The following is a 26914-nucleotide window of genomic DNA, read 5'->3' as shown; positions in this document are numbered from 1 at the left end:
ATAGGAGAGTTAGAGTATATAGCACTGAATGATGAGATAGATATAATAGACATCTCGGAGACCTGGTGGAAGGAGGACAATCAATGGGAAACTTTGTTACCTGGGTACAAATTATATCGCAAGGATAGAGTAGATCAAATTGGAGGGGAGGGGGGTTGCGCTATATGTTAAAGAGGGAATTGAATCAAATAAAATAAACATTCTGCATGACATAGCTATCAGTGTGGAATCCTTATGGATAGAAATTCCATGTGTGAAGGGAAGGAATTTAAAGGTAGGGTTATACTACTGTTCCCTGGGATAAAATGAGCAGATAGATGAAGAAATGTTTTCAGAGATTAGGAAAGCTGGACAAATGGGCAACTGTATAATAATGGGTGATTTTAATTATTATATCAAGAATGAGAAGCATAGATTGTCAATCATATATAGAGCAAAAAATTATATGCTAGACACTCAATTCAGGCAAGCTCGATTATATAGAACCCTAATTGAACAAAATCAAGGAGCACCAATATAAAAATTGGAGAAAAAAGGAACCTCAGTTAAAGGGCTCCATGGGTCCTCAAAAAAACTCCAATTTGGTTTACAACCCCAAAATAGCTTTAATTTTGATCGATTACAGTCCAGTAATTAAAGTTTCAATAAGGGTCAAATCCTAGCAGACTGAAATACGGTAGTTCACAAAAATGTGCTGACAGTCCAAACACATCCAAGTACCAGCACTGCTCGTTTCAAGACAAAAAAGAGGTACTTAGCTTGGCACTTGGGCTCAAGCGATATTCCTGTTTAGCTGTTAATCTCTTCTAATTCCGTGCGGCTAGTCCCCAACATTGACTGGTTAAATGTTACATGGTGAGTACCAAGTTGATAAAATTCCTAGATGTCAAATTAGAAAACAAAGGATGTAATTTTTTTTATTTATTTAAAATGATTTATAACCTGCCTATCCACAAATCTAAGCGAGGAACAGAATAACATACAAAATATGCTAAAAACACACACAAAAACAGCATTACATACAAATATAAAACAAAAGAATCTAAACATTCTTAGAGATGGAACCAAAAAACACTCATACAATAAAGTCTTCAATCCTTTTCTAACATGCAAAAGCACAGTAGGTTTGCGCAGGGACAAAGGAAGGGCATTCGAAAGCATTGGGCCCTGGACTGAAAGCATTGACTTGTGATTACTCGAAAGTCGCACCACCGCTAATGATGGAACATCCAAACAAGTTTTGTCAGCGGACTGCAACTCACTTGAAAGACAATACCACTGCAACAGAGTGAACACTCATTGAACAGTTAAACTGAAGCAGTTTGAAGATCAAGCTTAGAACTTTAAACTCAATCCACATATCGATTGGCAACCAATGAAGTTCATGAAGTATCGGTGTGATATGATCATATTTGGAGGCATGAGCAACAAGACATGCTGCCGCATTTAGGTAAACCGAGATAAATGGAGTTACAATAATCAAGCAAAGGGGTTATCAACAAAGTGACAACTGTGTGGAGAGATAATCACGCAGCCTCCGTAAAGAACTAAGACTGGTATTGGAAGATCTGCATGGTCTGTGTCCCATATATGGTGATTCGGTGTAGGATGGGCTGAGGTTGGCATCAATGTGAACTCCACTAATATGGAACATGAGGATGTTACTGATCAGACTTTACGGTAGATATCCTGCAAACAATGGGATGGTTGGATAGGCTGGATTGATCTTTACATATTGTGCAAAAAGATAGCCCTTAACTGCCCTATTAAAAACATGATATTTAATATCTCAAATTTTACGTAACTTTCCATAAATCAGGACCACTTCCTATTAAAGATCTCCTTCTAGAAGCAGTTTTTTGACAAATTAATACAGAAGGTACATTTAATCTGATTTTCTGCATTAGACCTCAACTCCCTTGGAGCTAGATATAAAGAAATCATGTTCTGAAAGTATGTTGGAGCCCGACCATAGAGAATCTTAAAAACAACAATTTAAAACATATCCTCACCCTCACTGGCAGCCAATGCAACTTAACCAAAAAAAGGACTAGCAAAGTCAGTGGAACTATCTCCTAGTAATAGCTTTGCTGTTGCATTCTAAATTGCATAATTGTTATTTTGTTAGATATGTGTATGATGATTTTATTGGGTTATTGTATGTATATATTTTTATGTGTGTTACTTTGGAAACTGCCGAGATTCCTGGCGGTATATAATTTTTTTAAATAAATAAATGTCTAGACTCACCAAATTTGTGTATCTGGCAAGACTAATAAGGCAATATTGCAGTACTGTAATCAGTTTGATTTAAAACCATGAATTGTAGAATCATTCTAAACTCAGGAGGATCTAATAATGGCCTAAAGCAGTGAAGCAATTTCAGTTTAAAGAACGCCTTCTTCACAATCTCATTTATTTGCTTTTCCATATCCAATGCAGAATCTACAAACACCCCTAAGATTTTTATACATATTTGTAGTGGAACTTCAGATGTTGTTAATTAAGAACATAAGAATTGCCGCTGCTGGGTCAGACCAGTGGTCCATCGTGCCCAGCAGTCCGCTCACGCAGCGGCCCCCAGGTCAAAGACCAGTGCACTAAATGAGTCCAGCCTCAACCTGCGTATGTTCCAGTTTAGCAGGAACTTGTCTAGCTTAGTCTTGAAACCCTGGAGAGTATTTTCCCCTACAACAGACTCCAGAAGAGTGTTCCAGCTCTCCATCACTCTTGGGTGAAGAAGAACTTCCTTATGTTTGTACGGAATCTATCCCCTTTCAACTTTAGAGAGTGCCCTCTCGTTCTCCCTACCTTGGAGAGTATGAACAGTCTGTCTTTATCTACTAAGTCTATTCCCTTCAGTATTTTGAATGTTTCAATCATGTCTCCTCTCAGTCTCCTCTTTTCAAGGAAGAAGAGACTCAGTTTCTCCAATTTTTTTCATGTGGAACTGGTACATCTATACCTGCCATCCAAAGAATGTTTTACTAGGATTCAGTTTTTTAATCCTTTCAAAATCATCCATTGAAATAAAACCTCAATAATGAAATATCAGCATAGGAGAAGTAAATTATATCCAAGGATCTAAGAATGTTCTGCAATTCATTCAAATATACATTAAACCGAATAGGGGAACTGAGGAACCATGTGGTACACCATAAACCATTTTCCAAGGTTTTGACAGTGATGTATTCCATATAACTTTTGAATATTTCTCTGTTTTAAAAATTCAGAAATACCAATCTTTATTAATCACCCCAATTGCATGACCATTGTTGGAACACCCCTATCCAAGTTCAATCTCAAAGCTGTGATCAGTGCGAACAGAACAGTTTCTGTTCTATGGTTAGGTTAGAATCTTGATTTTGAGGTGTTCAATAGCTGATGCTGAGTAAGATAATCTTGCAATTGTAACCTTGTCACAGCCTCCAGCACCTTGGCCAGAATGGACTATTGGCCACCAGTCTATAATTAGAGCAGAGGCCAGGGTTCATGTCTGAACCCTTCAGAAAAGATGTTAGTAGAATATGCCCCAATTGCTCTGGCATGTTCCCTTCCAATAGCAATTAATTAATCAAATTGACAAAGTACTGTGTAAGCAAACAATTAGAAGGCATAGTTTTTAAGTTTAGCTGAACAAGGATCTAGCTGACATTACCCCTTGGCAAACTTCCTAAGTAGTCTGCTCACTAGATCCACATCTACCACAGAAAAGAAACCTAGTGGAATGGATGACAATTTGATTGCTAAACTTAAAAATGCAAATAAGTGTTGGGTCATACATTTGAGCTGCAACCAACCAACGAAGCAATATTGTATAGGGAGTGAAAGACTAGCAGGATCTAGGACTAATCATATCTGATGACCATAAGATAGCTAAATAGGTAGAAAAGGCAGCAACAAAAAAAAAACAGAAAGATGCTTGGGTGCCTAAGGAGAGGAATGGCTGAATGGCCAATACAAAAGAAAACCTGATTTTGAGTACTTTGTGCTGTTCTGGAGAGAGTATTTTCAAAAAGAAATAAACTGAATGGAATCTGTCCAGAACTTGTAAACCCCTTAAAGTAATCTAAAGTTAAGCACAATTTGTTTATTTAAATCTCTAGAATACAGCTGCGTGCAGAGAAGAAAAGAAAGCTGGATCTCTTGAATCCTATGCTTCTTTTAAAACCACTAGAGCTGCAATGCAGAGGATTCAGCTTCCTTTCTTTCTTCTTCTTTTTTTTGTCCATTCTCCATTTAACCTTGGTGACCTTTTTCCTGAGGCAGAGGTAGAAAAAGGGTTGTGGTACACACGTGAATAACCAAGACTGCAGAAAGGGTAAACGAACTGTAAAGAAAAGGAAGCCAGATCCTATGCTTTCAACTTTTTAAAAGCTGTCATAGCTGCAACCTGGAGGAATTGGCACAGCACTGGCTGCTTTTAAGGGGGAAAGCAAATAGTTGGAGGTATGCTTTTATCTTAGGGGGGGGGGGGTGCTTTTACTAAGCTGTGGTAAGCGCCCCACTGGCCTCTACTCAACCACTCTCCTCCCGCTCTCTAGTGACGGGACGGCGCTGTCTGTTGCGTCATTTCCGCCACAGGGCCGGTCGCCTGGTAACCGGCAATGGCGTCGCAAATGTGAGCTTGTGAGCAGCGCCGGCGGAAAAAAAGCGCTAACAACCGACTGCTGCGGGGCCTGGGGGAGCGGCGGGACCGGTTCCTCCTGCAGGCCGGCCTTTCCTGTTTGGAGCAAGAGAGAGCGGAGTGGCGTCCTGCAGGTTAGGGGGGTCGATAAGCTGATTCTGGGATCGAAGCAGCAGCTTCGGCGGGTTGCTTTAGCTTGAAAGAGGCAGAGCCCTAAGAATTTGAACGTGAGCTCTGGGCCGCTCTTTCTTTCTCGTTTCCAGATTCCTTGCAGCGAAAGGGCTTCGGGGGCCTAGTCAGTTTTGTTATTAGTATAACGCTACCAGATGCATGCGGAGGTGTGCACTTGTCAGACTTACAGTTGACAGTGTCTCGGGACACTGAAGGGCAATTGAGAGGCAATGGTTCCACTGGTTTATCTCATTCAGCTGCCTATCCTTGCTTATTGCAACTTAGCATCTAACAAAAACAGACAAGTAACGCAGGCAAAAAACATGAATAAGGGGGAGGGGGTTGCGTCGGCGAAGTACAATATATTTAAAACTGGCGGGTTGCAAGGAAGTTATTGAAAAGAATCGAATAAATGAACTTGTTGAAAAACCACTTTTACAAAGCCGCGGTAAAAGCATCAAAGCCCATTCAGTTCCTATGGGCTTCGGTGTGTTTACTGCCGCGGCTTAGTAAAAGATCCCCTAAACTAGGCGTAAAATCATGTCATAAAATACACATTTTATTGTTGGATAAACGTAGTTAGAAAATTGAGCACCCTCTGCTGAAATAATAAGAAAGTCCCAAATAGGCAACAATTACATTTCTGTTGTATACCATATCTTATAGCTCAGTCCTATTTAAAGTTAGACTGTTTTTATCATGTAGCTATGGTTCTATATTAAAAAAAAGGGGGGGGGTAAGGAATTGGGATTGCTTACCGCTTTTTGTAGTTAAACACACAAGAAGTACTATTTTAGAACAAAAATGTGAGAGAAAACCAGGGTAAGCTGAAAAATCTAGTCAATGCTGATATATTTATTATTTAGTTAAACAGATTTTGTAAGCAGCTGAAAGGTATTTCCAAGAGGTAACCTGTTTCTTCTGTATAATATGGCAGAAGTCTGATGGCAAAGAACTCAGCCATAAGGGAAAAGGTTAGATATGGTAGGTACACTGAGTACCTTAATTAGTTTTACACATATTAAAACGTGAAAATAGAACACCTGAAAACTTGGCTCTTTTCAAAAATCTAACACCTCCCGCTCTTTGGTACCCTGTCCCTCTTTATCTTCCTAACTCCTTTCCTATAACCCTTCATTGTAGCTCCTTTTCAACCTAACCCTGTAAACCGTGCCGAGCTCTACGCTTGTGGAGATGGCGTGGTATACAAACCTAAGATTTAGTTTAGTTTAGGTTGTAATCCTATGAACTATAGAGGGCAATAGCTGCATAACTATTAAACTAAACCCTCTTTCTGGTTTTCAAGATTTTGTTGCACTAGAAGACAATTTCCAAAGCTGTATTACATGGCATTTTGAAAGTTGATTCTCTTCTCAGTGCAGTGGGAGCACTGTGAAATAGATTGAGATATCAAGAGTAATAGCATAAACAAAAACTTTTAGCCATGGTAAAAAGAGAGTTAGGATATATTGAGGGGAAGAAACGTGTGCATTTCTAAAGTGTACTTTGCAAACTTCATAATAGAGTAACTCTGGAAATGGTCTCTTTAATGTATACATGACATGTTTGCAGTGTATACCAGCTCAATAAAATCCATTCCTGTATGTCCATGGTTAAAATAAGAGAAACACAAGCACAGTTGAAAATGAATTACTCTCTTTTCAGAGGCTAATGGTGAAATGAAACATCTGCCATTATAATCTGACTAATACTCTTCAACAAAATGGTTTTACGAGATCTCTGCAATCAGATTAAGTAAAGAAACTTAGAAGGGAAGTTATCAAGGTGGACTAATGTTAAGATGGGATAGTTACTAAGTAAGGTTATTAGTAACTAAGGTCCGGTTATATGGTTTTATTGCCAAATGCTGATCGCATGTCAATCATGCAATGGCGCTGTAGAGAGAATCACGCTGCCAGGACAGATAGGAGTCAAATGTAGGCTAGAGTTTTCTGGGCCTATATTTCTGGTGCCTATCTGTGCTGTGAATCACACCTATGTAGACGTTTTACAGTGTCTAATGCCACTTCCAGTGTTAGCCATGCCCATAGTGGCGTTAAGCACCGTAAAGTACCTATGTAGGCATGATTCCAGTGCCTTTTATTTAGACACTGGTAGATGCTTTATTTTTTTACAGTTTTTTTGCTGTTATAAACGGTGTTTCTCATTTAACTTGGGTGCCTAAGTTTCGACACTGTTTATAGAATATCCGCCTAAGTCTCATTGCATAAAATGGAACTTGCGCCAAAATAGCATGACTTGTAGTAAAATAACCCATCCTAATAGCAGCCCATTTTGATAATTTCCCTTCTTAAGTCTAAGCAGGTCTGTTTTTAAATGATCAAAATCATATGTTGCATACATTTCTTAAAGCATAGCTTAGTAAAAGGGCCCCATAATTATTTCCATGCCAATAGTGGCATTTTAACATTCATTTTTTTGTGTTAATATGATTTGTTGTGTTAATTTTAAATGAGCTGATTAGCATAATCTTGTATATTAATCAACTCATTTAAGTTTTAATGGAATAATTCACATACTTGAATCCATTTAAATTAGTCTTGAACTCTGGATTGCTGCTATCAGTAGGAAAACACTTAGGATACTACGTGTTCTGTTTTCACAGATAATCATAGATGATCCCAGGAATCCTAAATTGAACAGTGATAACAGGAAATCAGGAAATAATTCTGTGAGCTGTAAATCAGTGGGCTTGTGAGCTTCACTTTACCGGATTGATTCATTGCTGTCTTAAACATTATGTCTGATGATGATTTCAGCTCTATATTGGCCTACACCAAGAGCCCAAGGACCTCCAAAAGAACAACTTTTCAGGTAAATTACTTTACTTTTGTTACCATGGAAGGGAAAAGACTTGCTTAGCTAGCAAGCTAATATATATATATATATTTTACATCTGGCTGTGTGGATTGCCTCTGTCTGCTTGTTGATTTTAGCTGCAGTCGTTCCTCTTGTTCCTTTTCCTACCATTGGCATTCCTACTTACTTCACATTCTGATATTATGAGTAAGAGCATCTCACGGGCCGCATTGAGGTGGAAGAAGATATCTTCTTTTTCAAGGGTTCCGCGGCAACAAGGGGGCATCCGTGGAAAATCAGGGGCGGGAAACTGCACGGGGACACCAGGAAATTCTTTTTCACTGAAAAGGTGGTTGATCGCTGGAATAGTCTTCCACTTCAGGTTATTGAGGCCAGCAGTGTGCCTGATTTTAAGACCAAATGGGATAGACACGTGGGCTCTATTCACAGACAAAGGTAGGGGAGGGTCATTGGGGTGGGCAGACTAGATGGGCTGTGGCCCTTATCTGCCGTCTATTTCTATGTTTCTATGTTTCTATGAATGATAATAGAATTGTGAGGGCTGTGCTCCTATAAAGGGAAAAAGGGTCAATGTCTGGAAAGTAGTATATACTGATGCTCAAAATATGTGAAACAAGATCTAGAGGCTGATTTGGATTTAGTGGCGATCATGGAAACATGGTTCATGGAGAGCCATGACTGGGATATAATTATACCAGGCTATCTCCCCTCTTTTACAAAAGCACGGAAGAGGTTTTTTAGTGCTGGCCAGTGTGCTGAATGCTCTGTGCTGCTCTGATGGTCATAGAGTTCCTATGAGCATCGGAGCAGCGCAGAGTATTCAGCACACCGGCAGGTGCTAAAAACCTCTTCCACGCTTTTGTAAAAAGGGAGTATAAAATCTCTTCAGGAAAAACAGGGTAGGAAGAAAAGGAGGAGTGGCACTATATGTTAAAGATCATATTAAACCCACATAATTGTAGGATCTACAGGGTAAGGAAGAGGTAATGTGGGTCAATCTGGACAAAGGGAACAGAAAATGTATTTACATTGGTAGACAGATTTAATAGAAGACATTCAAAATATAGCGACAAAAGAGGATTTTAATATGCTAAATGTTAATATGTTCCAGCAGATGGTAACGAAACCCACGCGGGATGAGGCCATACTGGACTTGGTGCTTACAAATGGGGAAAGTGTTTCTGGTGTTATAGTGGGTGATCTGGCATCCAGTGATCACTGCATGGTGTGGTTTAATATTAAGACAGCTGTAGAGAGGGCTCATTCAAAAGTGTTTGAATTCAAGAAGGTGTGGGATAGTCACATTGCATTTCTTAGAGAGATAATGGTTACTGCGGATAGGCAGACTAGATGGGCCATTTGGCCTTTATCTACCATCATGCTTCTATGTTACTTAAAAAAAACTAACTGTTTAAATGGGGGATTACGTCAAGAAATTGTTCTCTGGATGGGAACATCTGGAAGAAGTAGGAAAGCATTGGGCAAAAATGAAAGGAGTTATTGTAAGAGCAATAAACCATTTTATAAGGAAAGTATATAAAAGTAAGAGGAAAAGAAGGCTGCTTTGATTCTCAAAAGTAGTAGCTGAAGAGGTAAGGAAAAAGAGGTTAACTTTCATAAACTACAAAAGATTTCAGAAAGAGGAAAACAAGCTGAAATATCTGTAAAAATTAAGAGAAGCTGGTCGACGAATCAGGAAAGCAAAGAACATAAGAATAGCCTTACTGGGTCAGACCAATGGTCTATCAAGCCCAGTAGCTCATTCTCACGGTGACCAATCCAGGTCACTAGTTCCTGGCCAATCCTAGTCTTTGTAATTTTTGACAGAGTGAAAAATCAATCCACTTGTACCCGTTCTAGTCCACTCAGGATTTTGTAGACTTCAATCATATCTCCCCTCAGCCGTCTCTTTTCCAAGCTGAAGAGCCCTAACCATTTTAGTCTTTCCTCATACAAGAGGAGTTCCATCCCCTTTACCATCTTGGTCACTCTTCTTTGAACATTTTCTAGTGCCACTATATCTTTCTTGAAATAAGCAGACCAGAATTGAACACAATACTCCAGATGAGGTCGAACTATGGAAATAGTGGAAATAGAAAAAAAAAATAGCCAACACGGTAAAATGGAGGGACTAGACATTTTTTACGTATATTAGTGACAGATAGGAAGCAGTGTAAAAGTGGCATTGTGAGACTCGAAGGTGAAGTTGATAAAGATAAGGCTGAATTGCTGGTGACGGGATAATCGCGCGCCAGACACCAGCGCGCCGACAATCCAGCGCTGACAATTCAGCGCAAGAAAGAAGCGTGCCGCAAAAAAACTTATTTTTAAAGAGCTCCACTTTATTGCATAGTGTTTGCGCTGCCATTGGGGAGGTGCAACCCCCCACATTATAGAGAAAACTGAACTTTCCTGAAAAAAATCAGAAAAAGTTCCGTTTTCTCTATAATGGAGGGTTCCAAACCCCACCCTCCCCATAGCAGCGCGAGCACTATGCAGTAAATCCCCCCACACACACACCCGTTGGAGCTTTTTAAAAATAAGGTTTTTTGCTGTGCGTTTTTCTTGCGCTGAATTGTCAGCGCTGGATTATCGGCACGCTGGTGTCTCGCACGCTACTGACTGTGAACCGAATTGCTTAACAAATATTTCTGTTCTGTATTCACAGCTGAAGCACAGGGAGCAGGGCCACAGAAGACAAACGCAAATAGTGATAGAGATGTGGTAGACCCTGATCAATTTCAGAGAATTGTGTTCGTCAGGAGCTAGTTAACTGTAGGTGGGCAAAGCAAAGGGGCCATGTGATGTATATCTGAGGGTACTGAAGGAACTTAGGAAAATTCTTGTGGCTCCACTGGCTGACTTTTTCAATGATTCTTTAGGCTTGGGAGTGGTACCAGAGGACTGGAGAAGGGTGGATGTGGTTCCTCTCCACAAAAGTGGAAGTAAGGAACTAAAGACCAGTGAGTCTGACTTCTGTTGTAAGTAAATTAATGGAAATGAAGAGAATAGTGTGTTTTTGGAATCCAGTAGATTACAGGACCTGAGTCAACATAGATTCACTAAAGGCAGATCTTGTCAGACAAATCTTTGACTGGGTGACCAGAGAGTTGGATAGAGGAAGTACGCTAGACGTGGTGTATTTAGATTTTAGCAAAACTTTTGACAGTGTTTCACACAGACGTCTAATAAATAAACTGGGTTCCCTTGGGATGGGCTCCAGAGTGACAGACTGGCTCAGAAACTGATTGAATGGAAGGCAACAGAGGACAATGGTCAATGGAGATCTCTCTGAGGAAAGGATAGTACCAGTGGTGCATCTCAATGTTCCGTTCTTGAGTCTGTTTTTTTTAACGTTTTTGTAAGCAATATTGCTGAAGGGCTGTCGGGTAAGATTTGCCTCTTTGCGGATGATTCTAAAATCTGCAATAGAGTAGACATTCCTGATGATATGAATCAATGGATTTATTTAATTAATTCATTTTCTATACTGTTCTCCCAGGGGAGCTCGGAATGGTTTATATTAATTTATTCATGTACTCAAAGCATCTTTCCCTGTCTGTCCCAGCAGGCTCACAATCTGTCTAAAGTGCTTGGGGCAATGGGTCATGAGGAGCAGCATGGGCTTGAACCCACAACCTCAGGGTGCCGAGGTTGCAGCTCTAAACACTGTGCCACACTTTCAGACATGGTATGATAAAAGATTGCATACTAAACATTGTCTGACAGATATGACAAAACATGGTATGTTGAGACATAGCACGGTAAACATAATATTACAAAACATGGCTAATATAGTATGACACGATTTGGCAAAAATGGTAAGGCAAGCGAGCATGATGAAACAAAGCATAGAAGTCTAGGCATGGCAAACACTGTGTGGCAAACATGACATGAGATCATATGGACATAGTATGGCAAACATAGTGTAAATAAGGCATACTAGTGATTTAGCCCGTTACATTAACGGGTGCTAGAATATATGTCTGTCTGTCTTTATTTCTGTCTCTCTCTTTCTCTCCCGCTGTCTTTCTTTCTGTCTGTCTCTCTCCCTGGCCCCCTTTGTCTGTCTGTCTTTCTGTGTCTCTCCCTGCCCCTGTGTCTTTCTTCTTTTCTTTCTGTCTCCCTTTCTCCCGCTGTCTGCCTTTCTTTCTATCTATCTTTCTCTCTCCCTGCCTTCTATGCAGCAGCATTTCTCTCCCCATTCTTCCCTGTGCAACAGCCACAGCAGTATTCCCTCCCCCTCCATTTCCCTGTGCAGCAGCCACAGCAGCAGCATTTCCCCTACCTCCTCTTTCTCTTTCCGCAGTCTGGCCGGCTCCCTTACTGCCCCACACCTTCCCTTCCCGTGGTCCCGACAAACCTGCCGATTCTAGCAGCGTGTGCAGCACTGTACACACGCTGCTTTGGGGCCTTCTACTGCCCTGATTTACTCTGGCACATCCCTGATGACATCATCAGAGACGCGACAGAGCAAATCAGGGCAGTAGAAGGCCCCGAAGCAGCGTGTGTAGAGTGCTGCACATGCTGCTCGAATCGGCAGGTTTGAAGTCGGGACCGCAGGAAGGGAAGAGGGGGGCAGTTGGGCAGTAAGGGAGCCGGTCAGACATAAGCTTGACTCTTACGACTGAATTTTGGCAACTTTGTTTTTAGACTACCCTTAGGCTAACGGCTCCCTTAAATTACTTTGAGAAGTTTATTTTTGTTTTAAAAGCCGCCTTCGCGGCTCCTCTCTAGATCCCCGCCTGCATCGGAAGCCTTCTCCGACGCTGGTGCGGCTCGAGAGAGGAGCCTCCACCGCGGCTTTGTCTGTTGAAAATCATCCGTTCTGCCAAAAAACAAAAATGTGCAGCCACCCCTAGCATGGCTTACCCCCTCCCCCATTGCCAAAGTCGCTGTTAATATTCAGATGCTATCTCTCTGTCTCGCAGTGAGCTTGCCGGTTCTGGCCAGACAAAGTTCGTTTTTTAGTTCAAAGCCGACGCTGCGTCCCCTCTCTCGATCCCCGCCAGAGTCGGAAGTCTTCTCCGACTCTGGTGAGGTTCGATAGAGGAGACGCGGCGGGGGCTTTGAACAAAAAAATGAACTTTGGCCGGAGCCGGCAAGCTCACTGCGAGACAGAGAGATGCGTGGTAAGCGCGCATGCGCACTCTGCCAGCCACGGAACTACAGATCAGGCAACACGGCGTTAAGAGTTCGCATGCGCGCTTAGCGTTTTATTATTATAGATAGTATAGTGTGGTAGGACAAGGATGACGAATAGTATGATGGAGTTTGGTAGAATATTGCATGGCAAAACATGGCATGGTCAGATATAGGAAGAAGCACATCAGCGTTTGTGATTTGAGACAATGGAAGGTCAGGGCCGTTTGTCAAGCGGTCCGAGGAATTTGGATCTGCACACTCTCAGAGGGTCATGGGAAGAGATGAGTTTTTATTGTGAAGTTTGAAGACTGGTCTGAAATTTGACAGCTAAGATTTAATGAAGTTTGAAGACTGCGAAGACTGGTCTATAAATATTACTAAGTTTGAAGACTGGTCTGATATTTGGCAGCTAAGATTTAATGCTAAGAAATGTAAGGTCCTGCAAAAACTCAAGGGAATAGTATGGTTTAGGGGGTGAAGATCTTTTGTGCACATAGAAGTGGGACTTGGGGGTAATAGTATGTGATGATCTAAAGGTGGCTGAACATGTTGGAAAGGTGACAGTAAAAGCTAGAAGGATGCTAGGGTGCATAGAGAGAGGAATGGCAAGTAAGAAAAAGAAGGTATTGATGCCCCTGTATAGTACTCTGGCGAGACTTCATCTAGAATATTGTGTACAGTTCTGGAGATCGCACATTCAAAAGATATAAACAAGATGGAGTCGGTCCAGAGGAAGGCTACTAAAATGGTCAGTGATCTTTAGGAACGGGAAAATATTTGCCCGGTTTACCGTAGGAATGGGAACAAAGCCTTTTACCTCCTCACAGGAGCGATAAAAAGCCTTGCTCCCGTGGTTTAAAAAAACTTGCGCCTGGGTCGGCATTTCTGTGCCTTCCTCTCCAACTCTCCTCTGCCCCTTGCTTATTTTACCTCAAGCAGCCTCAGCCATTTCACGTAAAAGTAGAATCTGATGCCTGCGCCGGTGCCTTCTTCTGAGCCATTCATCCCTCCCCTTTCCCACTGCATCCAAGACACACAGACTGAAAAAGTGGTGCCTTTTATGCACCCTTTTCACAGGAACTTTTATGCCTTGAGATTTTTTCACACCCAGTGGCTAATTCTCCTTTTGGTTAGAATGCTATTCCTAATGTTTGCAGAATCCTGGTCCCCAGCTGAAGACCCTCTTTTGGGTGTTGCCTTGTCTTGGTGAAATGTAACAACAAAATCGACTTTTCCCAATGTTCATGAGCAATTCTTCTCTACGTCCCTGTCTCTTCCATTGTCTAGCTTGTCTCCTCTCTCGTCCCTTTCTCTCATAACCCCCATTCCAAGGGCCAGCATCTCTCTCCAACTTCCTGCTGCCCCTGCCCTCCCTCTCCTCTCACAGTCCAGCAATGATTTTATGAACCTGTATCTTCTTTTAGTCATCTCTTCTTCAAGTTCTTCACTGCTGATCTGCTCCAGTCCCCTCAAACAGTTTGGTTGCCCTCCTTTTTTCTGTTTTTTTGTTGTTGGGGTGGGTTTTTTTTTGTGTATTTCCACTGTATCTCTGTTTTGAAATGGGAGAAAATATATGCAAACTATTTGAATTTGTTGTAAGGGACTTTGCAGAAGGAAGGCACTGGAGAAGGCCTCTGACTTTTCTTCTCCGTTGCATGGCTGAGGCTGCTCGAGGTAAAATAGGTGCAGGGGAGTTGGGAGGGAAGGTACAGAGATGCTGATCCATATGGGGAGGGGACTGCTGGACTCGTGGGTTGAGGTAGATTCTGCTACTGTTACTTCTATGACCCATGGAGGGATGCTGGCTGGCTGGCTGGCTGCAGAGCTGAAGGGGAGGTATTGGAGAGAGGTATTGGATCCGTGGTGGGGAGGAGCTTGAGCTGAAGGGAATGGAGAGAGATGCTGGACCCATGTGAGGGGAGGGGGAGCTTGAGGGAAGCGAGAAAGGTATTGGACCCATGTCAGGGGAAGGTGACTGGAGCTGGAGGAAAGGGAGGAGATGTTGTGGACCTGCAGAGAGGAGGAGTGAGAAGGGAAATGAAAGAGAGATGCTGAACCAAGGTGATGAAGGAAGTAGAAGTGAAATGCAGAACACAGCGAAGGGAGAGAGGAAAGAGTAGGGTGTGAGACACATTGGTGTAAGGGAGTAAGAGAGGGGAGAAGTTGGACACAGGGAGATATACAAAAGAAGGGGAGATGGTGGGCATGGATGGGAGCTTAGGGACAAGGACAAAAAGGGGAATGCTGAATGGAGGTGGTAAATGGACACAGGGACAATGCCAGACATGGGAGGGGACGGGGAGAAAAAGGTTTTGTTTATCCTTGTTCCAAGTTTATTACAATTTTGATATTCTGCCTATCAAAATATGTCTAGGCGGCTTACAATTAAAAATAAGATAAAATAAAAACTGTGGCAAGACTTAACATGACTGTGAGGGAAGTAGAGAAAGGAATTTGTTTTGTATTTGTGATTTTTAAAATGACAATTGTGCTAGAACCTGCAGCCATGGCTTTGCGGAAAGAAGTGCCACTAGGAGGAGAGAGCCATCCAAAAGAGGTAAACACCCGTGGGAGGCACGAAGGGGCTGCCAGGTTAGCCACAAGCCACGGCTTTGCAAAGAGAACTGTGATGGGAGGAGGGGGAGGTAAATACCCGCGGGAGGCACAATTTTGGGACGCAGAACGGAGGGAAAGATGACGAGGGACGCATTGGGACAGGGAAGGGAGGAGGAGGGTCATGTTTGGACATGAAGGGAGGAAGAAGAGATGCATTGACAGAGGAAGGGCGAGGCAGGACCCTAGTTTGTAAGTACAAGTTTGACATGGTGGTTGTTCTTAAACCAGGGACTGCCTGTAAATGTTATATACAGTCAAACCTCGGCTTGCGAGTGTTTTGCAAGACAAGCAAATCACTCGAGAAAATCGTGCCTCGCAAACTGAGCGTTGACTCGATTTGTGAGCCCTTCCCCCCCTCCCCCCCCGAGAACCGGCATCGCCCCCATCCACGCCTGTGAACGCCCCCTGAGAACCGGTATACCCCGATCTGGCACCGGCACGCAGCACCCACCTACAGGACGTGCTGATGCCTGAAGATCCTGCCTCTTGCTTGAGCAGGGCCTTGAGCATCTGCACATGCTCAAGGCCTTCTCCGCCCTCTCCGAGATTCTCCAAGATTCTTGGAGAGAGCGGGAACCAGAAGGCCTTGAGCATGTGTAGATGCTCAAGGCCCAGCCCAGTCAAAAGGCACGATCTTCGGGCACTGGCATGTCCTGTGGGCTGGTGCTGTGTGCCAGTGCCAGATCGGGGTAAGGGCTTGTGATTAGGCGGGCAGGGGATGCCGGTTCGCATGGGGGAGTGGGGCGTTCGCGAGCAGGGGGGGCGATTCCAGTTCTCTGAGAGGGGTGGTGGAAGTGCGCCAGTGGCCTCGGGGGTGGGGTATGAGGTGGAGCAGCGCTGGTGACCTCGGGGGGGGGGGGGGGAATGAATCAAGCGAGTTTCCCTTACTTCCTTTGGGGAAACTCGCTTTGATATACGATCAATTTGTTTTATGAGCATGCTTCTGGAACGAATTATGTTCGTAAACCAAGTTTCCACTGTATATGTACATCCATACAATAGACTCCCTTGGAGTAAAGGAGTAGCCTAACGATTAGTGGGTTCGATTTCTACTGCAGCAGCTTGTGATTCTGGGAGAGTCACTTAACCCTGTACTGCACCAGATAAAAAATAACAACAACCCAAAAACTTAGATTGTGAACCTACTAGGAACAGAAAAATGTACTGTATGTACTGAGGGTGGATTCATAAGTTAGGGTAACTATTTTTTTTCTATTGGAAAAGTGCCAACACTGGAAATCTAATATATGCATTTGAAAGTGTGTGACATGTACTTTTTAATGTTGCCACCAGATGAGAGATGAGTGCAGTGGTCTCTAGTAGGGGAGAAGCAAAAAAATTTACATTTGAAATCATTGTTTTATTATGGCATACAATGTACAACATGAGCATCAAAGTACAAGTACAAACTGTTTAAGTGGTCTCCCAAGTTGTCTTGTGTGTCATCCAGTTCATGAGGGACACACTGTGAATGCACAGTATTACAAGTCATTTCTGTAGTACCATCTGCATTGTGCAGTACAGGAGAAACAGCCAGAACTGTTGCACGATGCATAATCCTACATGACAACGCTACAGCTCACACAGTAAACAGTTACTTATAGTGCTGGGAATGGGAGACTACTTTGAAGGATGTTAAAAGTTTGTACTTGTACTTTGTTGTTGTTCATATTGTACACTGTATGCTATAATAAAATGATTATTTCAGAGGTCATGTTTTTTGCTTGTCCCCTATGAGAGTTTCTGTGCTCATCTCTCATCTGGTGGTAGCATTAAGAAGTACATGTCTCACACTTTCAAAACATATATATTAGATTTCCAGTGTTGACAGATTTTCAAGAGAAAAAAAATAGTTGCCATGACTTATGAATCAGTCCTTGTATAATACAGTATGTAAACTACTTTGATTGTACCATTTTATCTCTCTGCCCCCCTGTATAAAGACCACATTGTTCTGCTTCAGATGAAAACCTTATTGTTTCTGTATGTATGTTATATTAGGATGAACTAAAAAAAGTAATCACTGCCCGTGTAGCAAGACAGCAGGCTACTGAAGAACCAGAAATCCCTGAATATTTTGAGTATTCTGATGAATTTGAAGAGAGTGACGATGATGGTATGTATTATTGGCTTTGGTTTTACATTCACAAATATAGGAGAATATTAGAAAAATTAAAATGCCTAGCATATTTTTGGGAGAATATTACATGAATTTGAGTTAGACTTTCACTAAAAAGATTTCATAGATTGTTCCAGAATTAAGTTCTATTCTATTTTTCAAGATTTTATATTATTAAGGACCCTATCTACTAAGCTTCGTTTGGGGGTCCTTTTACTAAGCTACAGTAAGCAACAAAAATGCCTTACTGCAGGACACACTTGGGCATCTTGTAGTAATTTTTACATGTGTACACACTATCCATGTGATAAAAATAAAATTTATTTTTTGTGTTGGGGGCTGAGAATGGGTTTGTTTGTGCTAAATCAGCACATCTACATTGCCACGTGCTAACCAATTAGCACGTGAGACAGAGCATCAGCTCTTACCACCTACATAATGGGTACACGCTAATGCCACTTTTTACCAAAGGGCCCCTTGGTGTTTCACAGGTGTTTAAAATAATAAGATTTCTGTAGCATCAGAGAAGGAGGGACATGGCAGAGGAAAGGGTGCCTGTGCTGACTGAAGACGGCATGCCTTTGATGCTAGCGACTACACTGGGAAAGTTTGCAATCCGTGGGGGTGTTGACACATGCTTTACTAGCTCACATAAAGAATTAAAAGTAGTGATAGGCAGTGTGGGGTTGGAGAGCAGCCATCTGCCAATGCATGAGAATAAGAAATACGGTACAAAAAAAGGGGAATGAATCATGGAATGGAATTTATATTTGCTCTCTCATTGAGCATATCTGTCACTGTCCCCCAACCTAGTACCTTGATCATGCAGCAGTCAATCAGGAAGGTTGAAAATTCAGGAGGTGGAATGACAGAATTAAAATATTTGCTCTGTAAAATTAGTATACCCAGGTGAAAAACATGGCCAGAGACACTAACATTCCCCCTCCCCAGAAACCTGACAAAGTTGACAATCGGTGTTAGCCCAGCATGAAGCAGATAAGTAAAGACACATGCATTTGGCATATGACACAGCATTTGGGTCATTACTCCAGCTCACACGCATAACAGCCCCTTTTTATACTTGTTTTGACATTTTTCTAACCATTTAGATAACAAAATAATATGCAGTATGGGGGCAAATCTGTAAAATAGGTGCTAATGTTTACTTGCCCATTACACACATAGATAATTAGAATGCTAACATGTATCAATATTTCACCTAAGCTCTGTTCTGTAAATATGCACCTATCTTGTATTCCATGTACAGTGTTCTCCCCAGAAATTTTTTTCCAGCCGGGTGGCATGAAAAAGTAGCCGGGTGGGGCGGGATGGGGAAAATTAACCCCCTCTTTTACTAAGGTGCGCTAGCATTATTAGCACGCGCAAACCCCTGCGCTACGTGGGAAAACTAGCGCCAACTCAATGCTGGCGTTAGCATCTAGCGCGCATGGCAATTCCACCGCGCGCTAAGCGCATACTAAAACCACTATCGGAACTTAGTAAAAGGAGCCCTAAATGTATACTATTTTTATTAGTTAATTATTATTATTTTCCAATGCTCAATATGACTTCCTTTTTTAAGGTTTGACACTTGTGCCAAAATATTTTTACTAAATTTAAGAAGTATTTGCCCTCTTTCAAATGGTATAGAGGTCTAAAAAAGGGAAAGGCATTAATGAAGTCATTAGGTTCAATCTAGCCATTTATTTCTGCATGAATTTAAACAACTAAAAAAAAAGATAAATATAGCTCATCCAGTCATACAAGAAATGACTGTACAGCAGGGGTGCCCACACTTTTTGGGCTTGCAAGCTACTTTTAAAATGACCAAGTCAAAATGATCTACCAACAATAAAATAAAAAAAAAAAAACACAAAGCACACTGTACGCAGAGACAATGTTAATTATCATTTATATTCCGCGGGTTTTCAAAGAGGTCAAGGCAGACGATTCTATGCAATGTCACCTCAAGAACAACTATACAAAAATAGACAAATATACCCCCTCCCTTTTTACTAAATTGTAATACTGGTTTTTAGAGCAGGGAGATGCACTGAATGCCCTGCGCTGCTCTCGATGCTCATAGGCTCCCTGCGCAAAAAATTGCTATTGCGGTTTAGTAAAAGGGGGCCATAGTGCAAAATATAGACAGCAGATATAAATTCTTAAAACAGACATATTTTGATCACTAAACTGAAAATGAAATCATTTTTCCTACCTTTTTGTCTGGTGATTTCATGAGTCTCTGTTTGCACTTCCTTTTTCTGACTATAAATCCAATATTTTTTTCTTTCTGCCCCTCCTCTTTTATTTCTGTCTCTCTTTCTTTCTCTCACCCCCTGCCCCCCCCAAGCCATCGCACCAATTTCTCCACTTCCCCGATTCTTTCCCTACCCCCTAAGCCACCATGCCGATTTCTCCCTGCTTCCACGAGCCAGACTAGGAATGTACAAGCGCCGGACTCATAAGACTTCACCTCTGATGTCAATTCTTACGTCGGAGAGGAAGTTCCAGGCCAGCCAGGCAGCGATTGGCTGGCTCAGAACTTCCTCTCTGACGTCAGAGGTGAAGTCTTATGAGTCCGGCGCTTGTACGCGCCTGGCCTGGCTCGGCTCAGGGAGGCAGGAAGAAAAAGATTGCCAAGGCAACGCGATCGACTCACATTGCCTTTGTGATCTACTGGTCGATCGCGCTCGACCATTTGGGCACCCCTGCTGTTATGGTATGGTATCCTGTCCTGACCTGAGGAAAGGGGTTTAGTCCCCAAAAAACTGCCTTATTTCCATTTCCTATTTATAAACTTTAATCAATAGATACAATACTACTTGATTCTACCTAAAGCAACAAAAAAATTTTTTTTTACCTTTTGTCGTTTCTGCTTTAATCATCTCTTCACTCTTCTTTCTAGCCAGCATCTGTCCGCTTTGTCTTCCATGCAGCATCAGCCCCTTCCATCCACTGTCCGCCCTCTCCCCGTTCCATATGGCATCTTCCCTCTTTTTATGCTCCTTCAATAAACTGTCTATCCTGTGCCCCTTCTCTTCTCCTTTGTACATGATTGATTTCAGCTCTGCCACCTCTCCATTTTTCTCTCTCTGTCAACACCCCATCCCCTATGCTCTGGCAACTCTCTCTTCTCCTTTCTTTCCTTCGCACCCCACAGTCTGGTATCTTCCCTTCCCTGATTCTCTGGCATCTCACTTCTTTCCTTTTCTTCCATCTCTCCCTCTCCCTCCATGTTCTGACATCTTCTTCCTTTCCCCCTTCCTTTTCCCTTGGTTTGGCATACTTTCCTCCTTCCCTCCAATTCCTGGCATCTCGTTTCATTCCCTCCCTCATCTTCTTTCTCCCTCCAGTTGGGTGCAGCAAGTCTCTCCCCCTCTGCTCCCTTTCGTCCTTCTGTCACCCAAGGCCTGGCGTCATGAACTTCTTCAGGCAGCAGCATTCACAATTCGCTGCTGTTGCCAGCTTCGGGCCTTCTTCTCTGTCGGGTCCTGCCTTCATAGAAACAGAAGTAGGCAGGACCCGGCAGAGAGGAAGGCCTGAAGCTGGCAACAGCAGTGAATTGTAAATGCTGTTGCTAGCCGAAGAAGTTCATGATGCCAGGCTGAGTACCCGGGGAAGACTGCTACTCTCCCCCCCCACGACCTTCCTATCTCTTCCTCCCTCCCATCACGAAACTCTAAATAGCACTGCTCTACTCTAAGCAGGCTGCTTCAGGGTTTTCTCCTGCCGTGATTCCCTCTGGCACGTCACTGATGAGGGAAGGAGGGAGAGATAGGAGGGTCAGATCGGGTTGGGGGGGGGGTGCCCGGGATGATGATGAGGCTGCTGCTGCTGCCAGCGAATCCAGCAAGGGTGAGGCCCCAAAGCACAGCACTGGCGGGACCCCCCTGACCATTTCAGGCCCTAGGCCTGTGCCTACTGGGCCTATCCTTTAATCCGGCCCTGCTTCCCCTTCCCCCCCCATATGCCCTGACATCTCTCTCTTCCATTCCATGGTATGGTATCTCCTTTCCCTCCCTCCCATGGTCTTTGCATCTCTTTCCCCAGTAGAAGTAGAATCTTTTACTCAGCATTTCTCTCCAGTAGAAGCACATGACTCTCAGCCGCTTAGCCAACCAGGAACGCTGGGCACAAGACCCAGGGTCAAATCTCCGGGCCCCTGCGCTAATGTCCAACCCTTTTCCTGATCTTTCTTCTCCCTCCTTCCCTCTCTCCCCAATTGGGTGCAGCAGCATTTCTCTTCCCCTCCCCCATTAGGTACAGCAGTATCATCAGCATTTCTCTTTCCTCCCCCCAATTTGTTACAGCAGAAGCAGCATTTCTCTTCACCCTCCCCCCTAATTGTGTGCAACAGCATGACTCTTCCCCCTCCCCCTATTGGGTACAGCAGCAGCATCATCAGCATTTCTCTTAAACTCCCCCCTCCACAATTGGGTACAGCAGAAGCACCAGCATTTCTCTTCCCCCTCCCCCTCCAATTGGGTACAGCAGCATTTCTCCTCCCATTCACACACACACACACACACACACACACACACACACACACACACCCCGTCTCACACACCCAGCAGATTCGCTACAGACAAAGGCAAGTTGCAAGTTTCCCTTCGTCGCTGACCTATCTCCCAAAGGTCAGTGACAGAGGGAAGCTTAAAACTTGCTGCTCTAGCTTACTTCGGGCCTTTCTCGTTGCTGGGTCCTGCCTTCGCGGAAACAGAAAGTAGGCAGGACCCGGCAGCGAGAAAGGCCTGAAGTAAGCAAGAGCAAGTAAGCTTCCCTCCGTGGCAGGCCTATCTCCCGCATGCTCCGGTGCTCTAATGGTCCATGCCAGCTTCTCTTCTCTACCCCCCCCTCCCCCCGACGTAACTTCCGGTTTCGGAGGGAAGCCAGGTTCGAGTCGGCTTGCTGGCTTTTGTTTATTTTAAAGTCCGGCGGGAGTCTTTCGGCGGCTCTTCAGGCTGCGCGTTAAGCAGTGGTGGCAGCAGGATTCGGCAGATGACAGCCAGGCGGTAATCTAAATTTGCTGGGCGGAGCGCCCGGCTGAAAAGCGCTGGGGAGAACACTGCATGTATATGTAAGAGGATATATGAGTCATTCCAAACCAACTGTACAAATTTTCAGAATGATCCCCCATCTTACCATCTCCAGTTTCAATGAAGATGCTCTGGCTTGAAAAACTAAGCCCTATAAAACACATGAAACACATGAAATTCATGTAGCAAGAGGTGCCTAAGCAGAGGCCCTAAAATTTTTGTGCCTGTCGCATAAAACAAATGGACAACTTCAAGGACCTCCTATACACAGAGTATTGTTAACATCAGGCTGAAATGTAATCTGCAACTTATTCTACTTAAGAAGCTTTTAGTGTTTCAAAAGTCTAGGCTAAGTGCTCTTCTAATGCCTCAATGCCAAAGTTGGCCAAAATCTCAATTCGCTAATTTTTGCCTTCATCTTTGGGGTGCCATTGATTTGTAACAAATTTAAATGGTTTCTGCTCGCTTGGTACACCTGCTCAACTACTGATTGTGAAAAATTTCAAGGCCTGCTTTCATTTATTTGCAAAGATATTGCAAGTCAAGCAGAACAGCAAAAATATTAATAACAAATTTTACCCATTTTTGAAGCCTTGTATTTCAGTTTTGACATCAGCAATCACTTTGGTTCAAAAAAGCATTGGATAGAGCAACTTTTTCTCTACCAGATATCAAATTTTCAGTAGGGTGTTTTTTTGTTTGGAAAGAAATTTGTAATTGAATTCAGATAGTCTCAGCAGCGTAACTAACTATTTAAAAGTATTAATTGTATTTGTCATTGGAGGGTTCTTCAAATATTCAAGTTGAACTATGTAAGAACTTTACACCACACATAATTTACTGTTTATTGTTTGCTTTTAAAACTTAATTGTGGCACAGGGCTAAAAATTGCCAGGCACTAAGAATGTTGGCTAGTAGTAAAGGAATTGTGTTAAGCATACTATATATGTATTTAATAGTTATTAAAATATTTTCAAAATTTGTGTTGGTCCATGGTGTTTTAACCACTGCCAGTTTATTCAAACTGACAACTCCATCGCCAAGAGGTCACGCCCGATTGTCAGGCAAATCCAGTCACGGTTGGGTGGGTTTCTTAGCCAAGGTTCCCAAGCCTTAAGTGGGTTTCTTTATGGTACCCAAGCCATAATCACACTTTATTTATTGCATAATGTTATGAAATTTTTCCTTAGCAACAGCAGCAGATGAATCCATAGACCAATGGCATAGCACACATCTATCAGCAGGCGGAGATAGAGAAACTGATTAACAGGTAGTCCTATTGGCTGGCACTCAACCTGTATCTTCAGTATGCTCTATCTCCCAGCAGGTGATGATCGCTATTCAACTAGCTCCTGAATTCTGGCTGTGACTGGAAAATTATTTTCTCCTGTTGAGGTTTCTTTTCAGTGAGACAGGGGTGTCCGGCTGAACGGTGCCGGCTTTAGGGGTTACACCTGGGCTCCCCCAGGAACCTGCCTCACCCTCCTTCCATTGCTAGAGGGTCTGACTGGGACTCAATTTTTTCTTCTTTCCCTTCTCTGTTTAAAAAAAAAAAAAAAAAAAAGGAGACCACAGTTGCTACATTCTGCCCTGTTAGTGCTGCACAACCAGCTCTTATGGCGTCAACCGGCCCTAACAACAAGCTTGTAAGTATGTATGTGTTTTTTACTGTTTAAACTTCAGGTTCTGTTTGGGAGTCTTAGTACTGTGGGTTTGGTCAATGTACATTTAAGGAATGGATATTTTATTGAGGCTAAGTTTTATGACTAGAAATCCATTGAGGGAGCCATGACTTTCCTGCCCTTTGCATGCATGCGCTTGGTTTCCTTGTTGATTACAGCGTGGCAGTAGCGGTGCGATTTCATGCTCACACTTGTTCTCCTCGTTGGGTTTCAGTGCAGCAGTAGTAGTCCTGTTTATTCCGAGGCTCTCTTTTGTCTGTGTTTGTCAAGGCCATGTGCAGCTGATTGTGCAGGTTCCGGTTTATAGCAGCGCGCATGAGATGGGACATTTTTTCCGAGTCTGATTATCTTTCTATGCAGGCTGCGGCAGGGTAAATTTTGCGGGCTTGAATCCGACTATGTTTCTAGGAGCGTTGATGCAGCGGCCACCTGTCGGCGAGAATCAGGCTTGATTCGGACGTCTTCCAGTCGGGCCATTTAACTGACACGAAAAGGGTGATTTCTTTTCCTCAGTTCTTTGGACGTGAATCTTTGAATTTGCACAGCGCTCTTTTCTCCTGTACTATTTATAGGGGAGATGTTTTTATTCATATAGGAGAGAAATGTGTTACTTCCCAGAAACTAGGGCGATGGGTCACAGTCTCAGGTTTGCATTCGTCTTCGGTCACCATGACCAAGAGTATGGGATTCTGTACAGGTTCTAGGATCCATGTTGCTGACTCCACTGGGAACTTCGGCTTGCTTTCCCATTATAACGCTACAGCAGTCGCTTTTGTTCCGGTGGTTCCCGGTATCTCAGGGCTCCAATTATTTGGTAGGCTCCTCAAGCATCGCTTTGTATGATTTGGTGGCTCAGCGAGATTTTTCTTTTCAAAGGCATGCCTCGGTCTTTGCTGGACTAGCTCATGGTCACCAAACATCCCGGGCTGTCAGGTTGGAGGGCTCGATGCCTTCCATCCTCAGGTCCAGGAGTCTGGCCTTAAGAGGTGACTCAGTACTTGTTCATTCTTCTACTCTGGAGCATGGTCAGGCTACCTTTCTGGAGCTTCAGACCATTCTTCCGGAATAACGCTGAAGGTCTTTTCAGTCAGTATTATGATGGGGGTATTCTCTACAGCCTGGGCAGTAGGTGATGTACTCATTTGGTGGGTAAAGTTGTGGTTCTACTTCAATGGGTGGACCCTCATCTTCCTCTTTAGTTGGTAGATCATTTTATGGGTCAGGAAAAGAGTTTGGATAGACTTTCTCTCTGCAAAATCTGAGCATGGCCCATTTATTGTATGTTACAGTGTACAGCGCTGTGTACGCTCTAGAAAGTGTAAATGTTAGTAATAGTGAAATCTTCTACATCCTGGATATTGAAAATTTTGGCTCAGGCGTTCCAGCTCTTTTTATGGAAGTGAGATCTCCTGGAACTAGACCTCATGGCCCCGTGTCGAATTTCTAAGCTTCCTATCTTCTTCGACGGGCACAGGGAGTGAGAGTCAGAGGGGGTACCAGCGTAGCTTCTTTCTCGCCTCTGGTTTCTCTTTTTTCAGTGTTTTCCCCTGGCTGATGATGGCTTGGATTTGCCATCTCAAGCTCGCTTTCAGGGCACAGTATTTGTAGAATCTCTGGATTGGCTGCGCCATCCTTGCTATGCGGATCTGATGAGTCTTTCGACTTTTTTTTTTTTTAATGTAGTGACTCCTCATTCTCCCCTTATAGCCACACCCAAACCTCCGAGCCATTTAGAATGAAAACAAGATAGTGCAAAACGTTTTGTGGGGAAGTCTGGAGAGAGGAAAAAGGATTGTCCTAAAGACGAAAAGCTTGGAAAAAGGGAAATGCCTTTTTTCAAAGGCTAGAAATCAAGAAAGAGAGAGGGAAATTCTGTAATTAAAGGAAAGATATCTGGGAAAAGGAAAAATACTTGGAGAGAAGAAAAACGTCTAAACCAAAAGACAGAAATCTGGAGAGAAGGAAACAATCTGAAGCCAAAGTCTAGAAATCTAGACAGAAGAAAAAAGTCTGTCTTCACAGGGTAGAAATCTGGAGAAAAGGAAAATGTATCTAGCAAAAGAGAGAAGTATGAAGAGACAGAATAGATTTGTCTAAAGGCTTGAATTCTAAAGAGAGGGAACTAATCTGTCAATAAAGCTAGAATTATGAAAAAAAAAAGTTGGCACAAAAGGATATATATCTGTGGAGTTGAAAACAAGTCTCAGAAAGGTAGGACATCATGAGAGAAGAAATTATCCCGAAAGGCTTAAAGTCTAGAGAGAGGTAAAAAGCCTGTCTTTAAAGTTTAGAAGACTGAACACCCAAAAATCTAGAGATAGAGAAATAGTCTATCATAAGGGCAAAATGTCTGGAGAAAACTAAAATGTCTGTCCTAAAAGTGTATTCTGTATTATTGCCTTTTGAGATTTGTTATGTGAAAGAAGTTTTTTACATGCTATGCCTATTGATGGTTACGGATGCTTGGGCAAGGAGCTATACTGAAGATACAGGAGGAGTGCCAGCCAATAGGACCACTTGTTAATCAGTTTCTCTATCTCCGCCTGCTGGTAGATGTGTGCTATCCCATTGGTCTCTGGATTCATCTGCTACGTCTAAAGGAAAGAAAATTAACAGGTAAGAACATAATTTTTCCATCTTCAATGAGTTGAATTGTTGATTCTGTAAATGTGTA

The 26914-nt window shown here is 42.9% G+C and overlaps 1 protein-coding gene across 9 annotated transcripts in view; it reads left to right on the top strand.

Moving 5' to 3' along the window:
- The first annotated feature begins 4256 nt into the window (after positions 1-4256).
- Positions 4257-26914, top strand: part of MAP9 (microtubule associated protein 9) — a 208716-nt gene continuing 186058 nt past the window's right edge. For 2 of the 9 annotated variants that reach the window (XM_033941233.1, XM_033941249.1), the window contains exons 1-3: positions 4480-4761; positions 7425-7633; positions 17402-17516. In XM_033941233.1, coding sequence (XP_033797124.1) covers positions 7559-7633; positions 17402-17516 — 190 coding nt within the window. In that variant the 5' untranslated portion in view covers positions 4480-4761; positions 7425-7558. Of the gene's footprint in view, positions 4450-4479; positions 4762-5637; positions 5783-7424; positions 7634-17401; positions 17517-26914 lie in introns of those variants that run through there. The other 7 variants (XM_033941260.1, XM_033941194.1, XM_033941213.1 and 4 more) reach the window with 6 other exon arrangements.

This window comes from Geotrypetes seraphini, chromosome 1 (genome assembly GCF_902459505.1).
Source record: "Geotrypetes seraphini chromosome 1, aGeoSer1.1, whole genome shotgun sequence".
NCBI classification, from domain to species: Eukaryota; Metazoa; Chordata; class Amphibia; order Gymnophiona; family Dermophiidae; genus Geotrypetes; species Geotrypetes seraphini.
The sequence above is the reverse complement of the archived record's forward strand: the minus strand, read 5'-3'. Positions and strand labels throughout refer to the sequence as shown.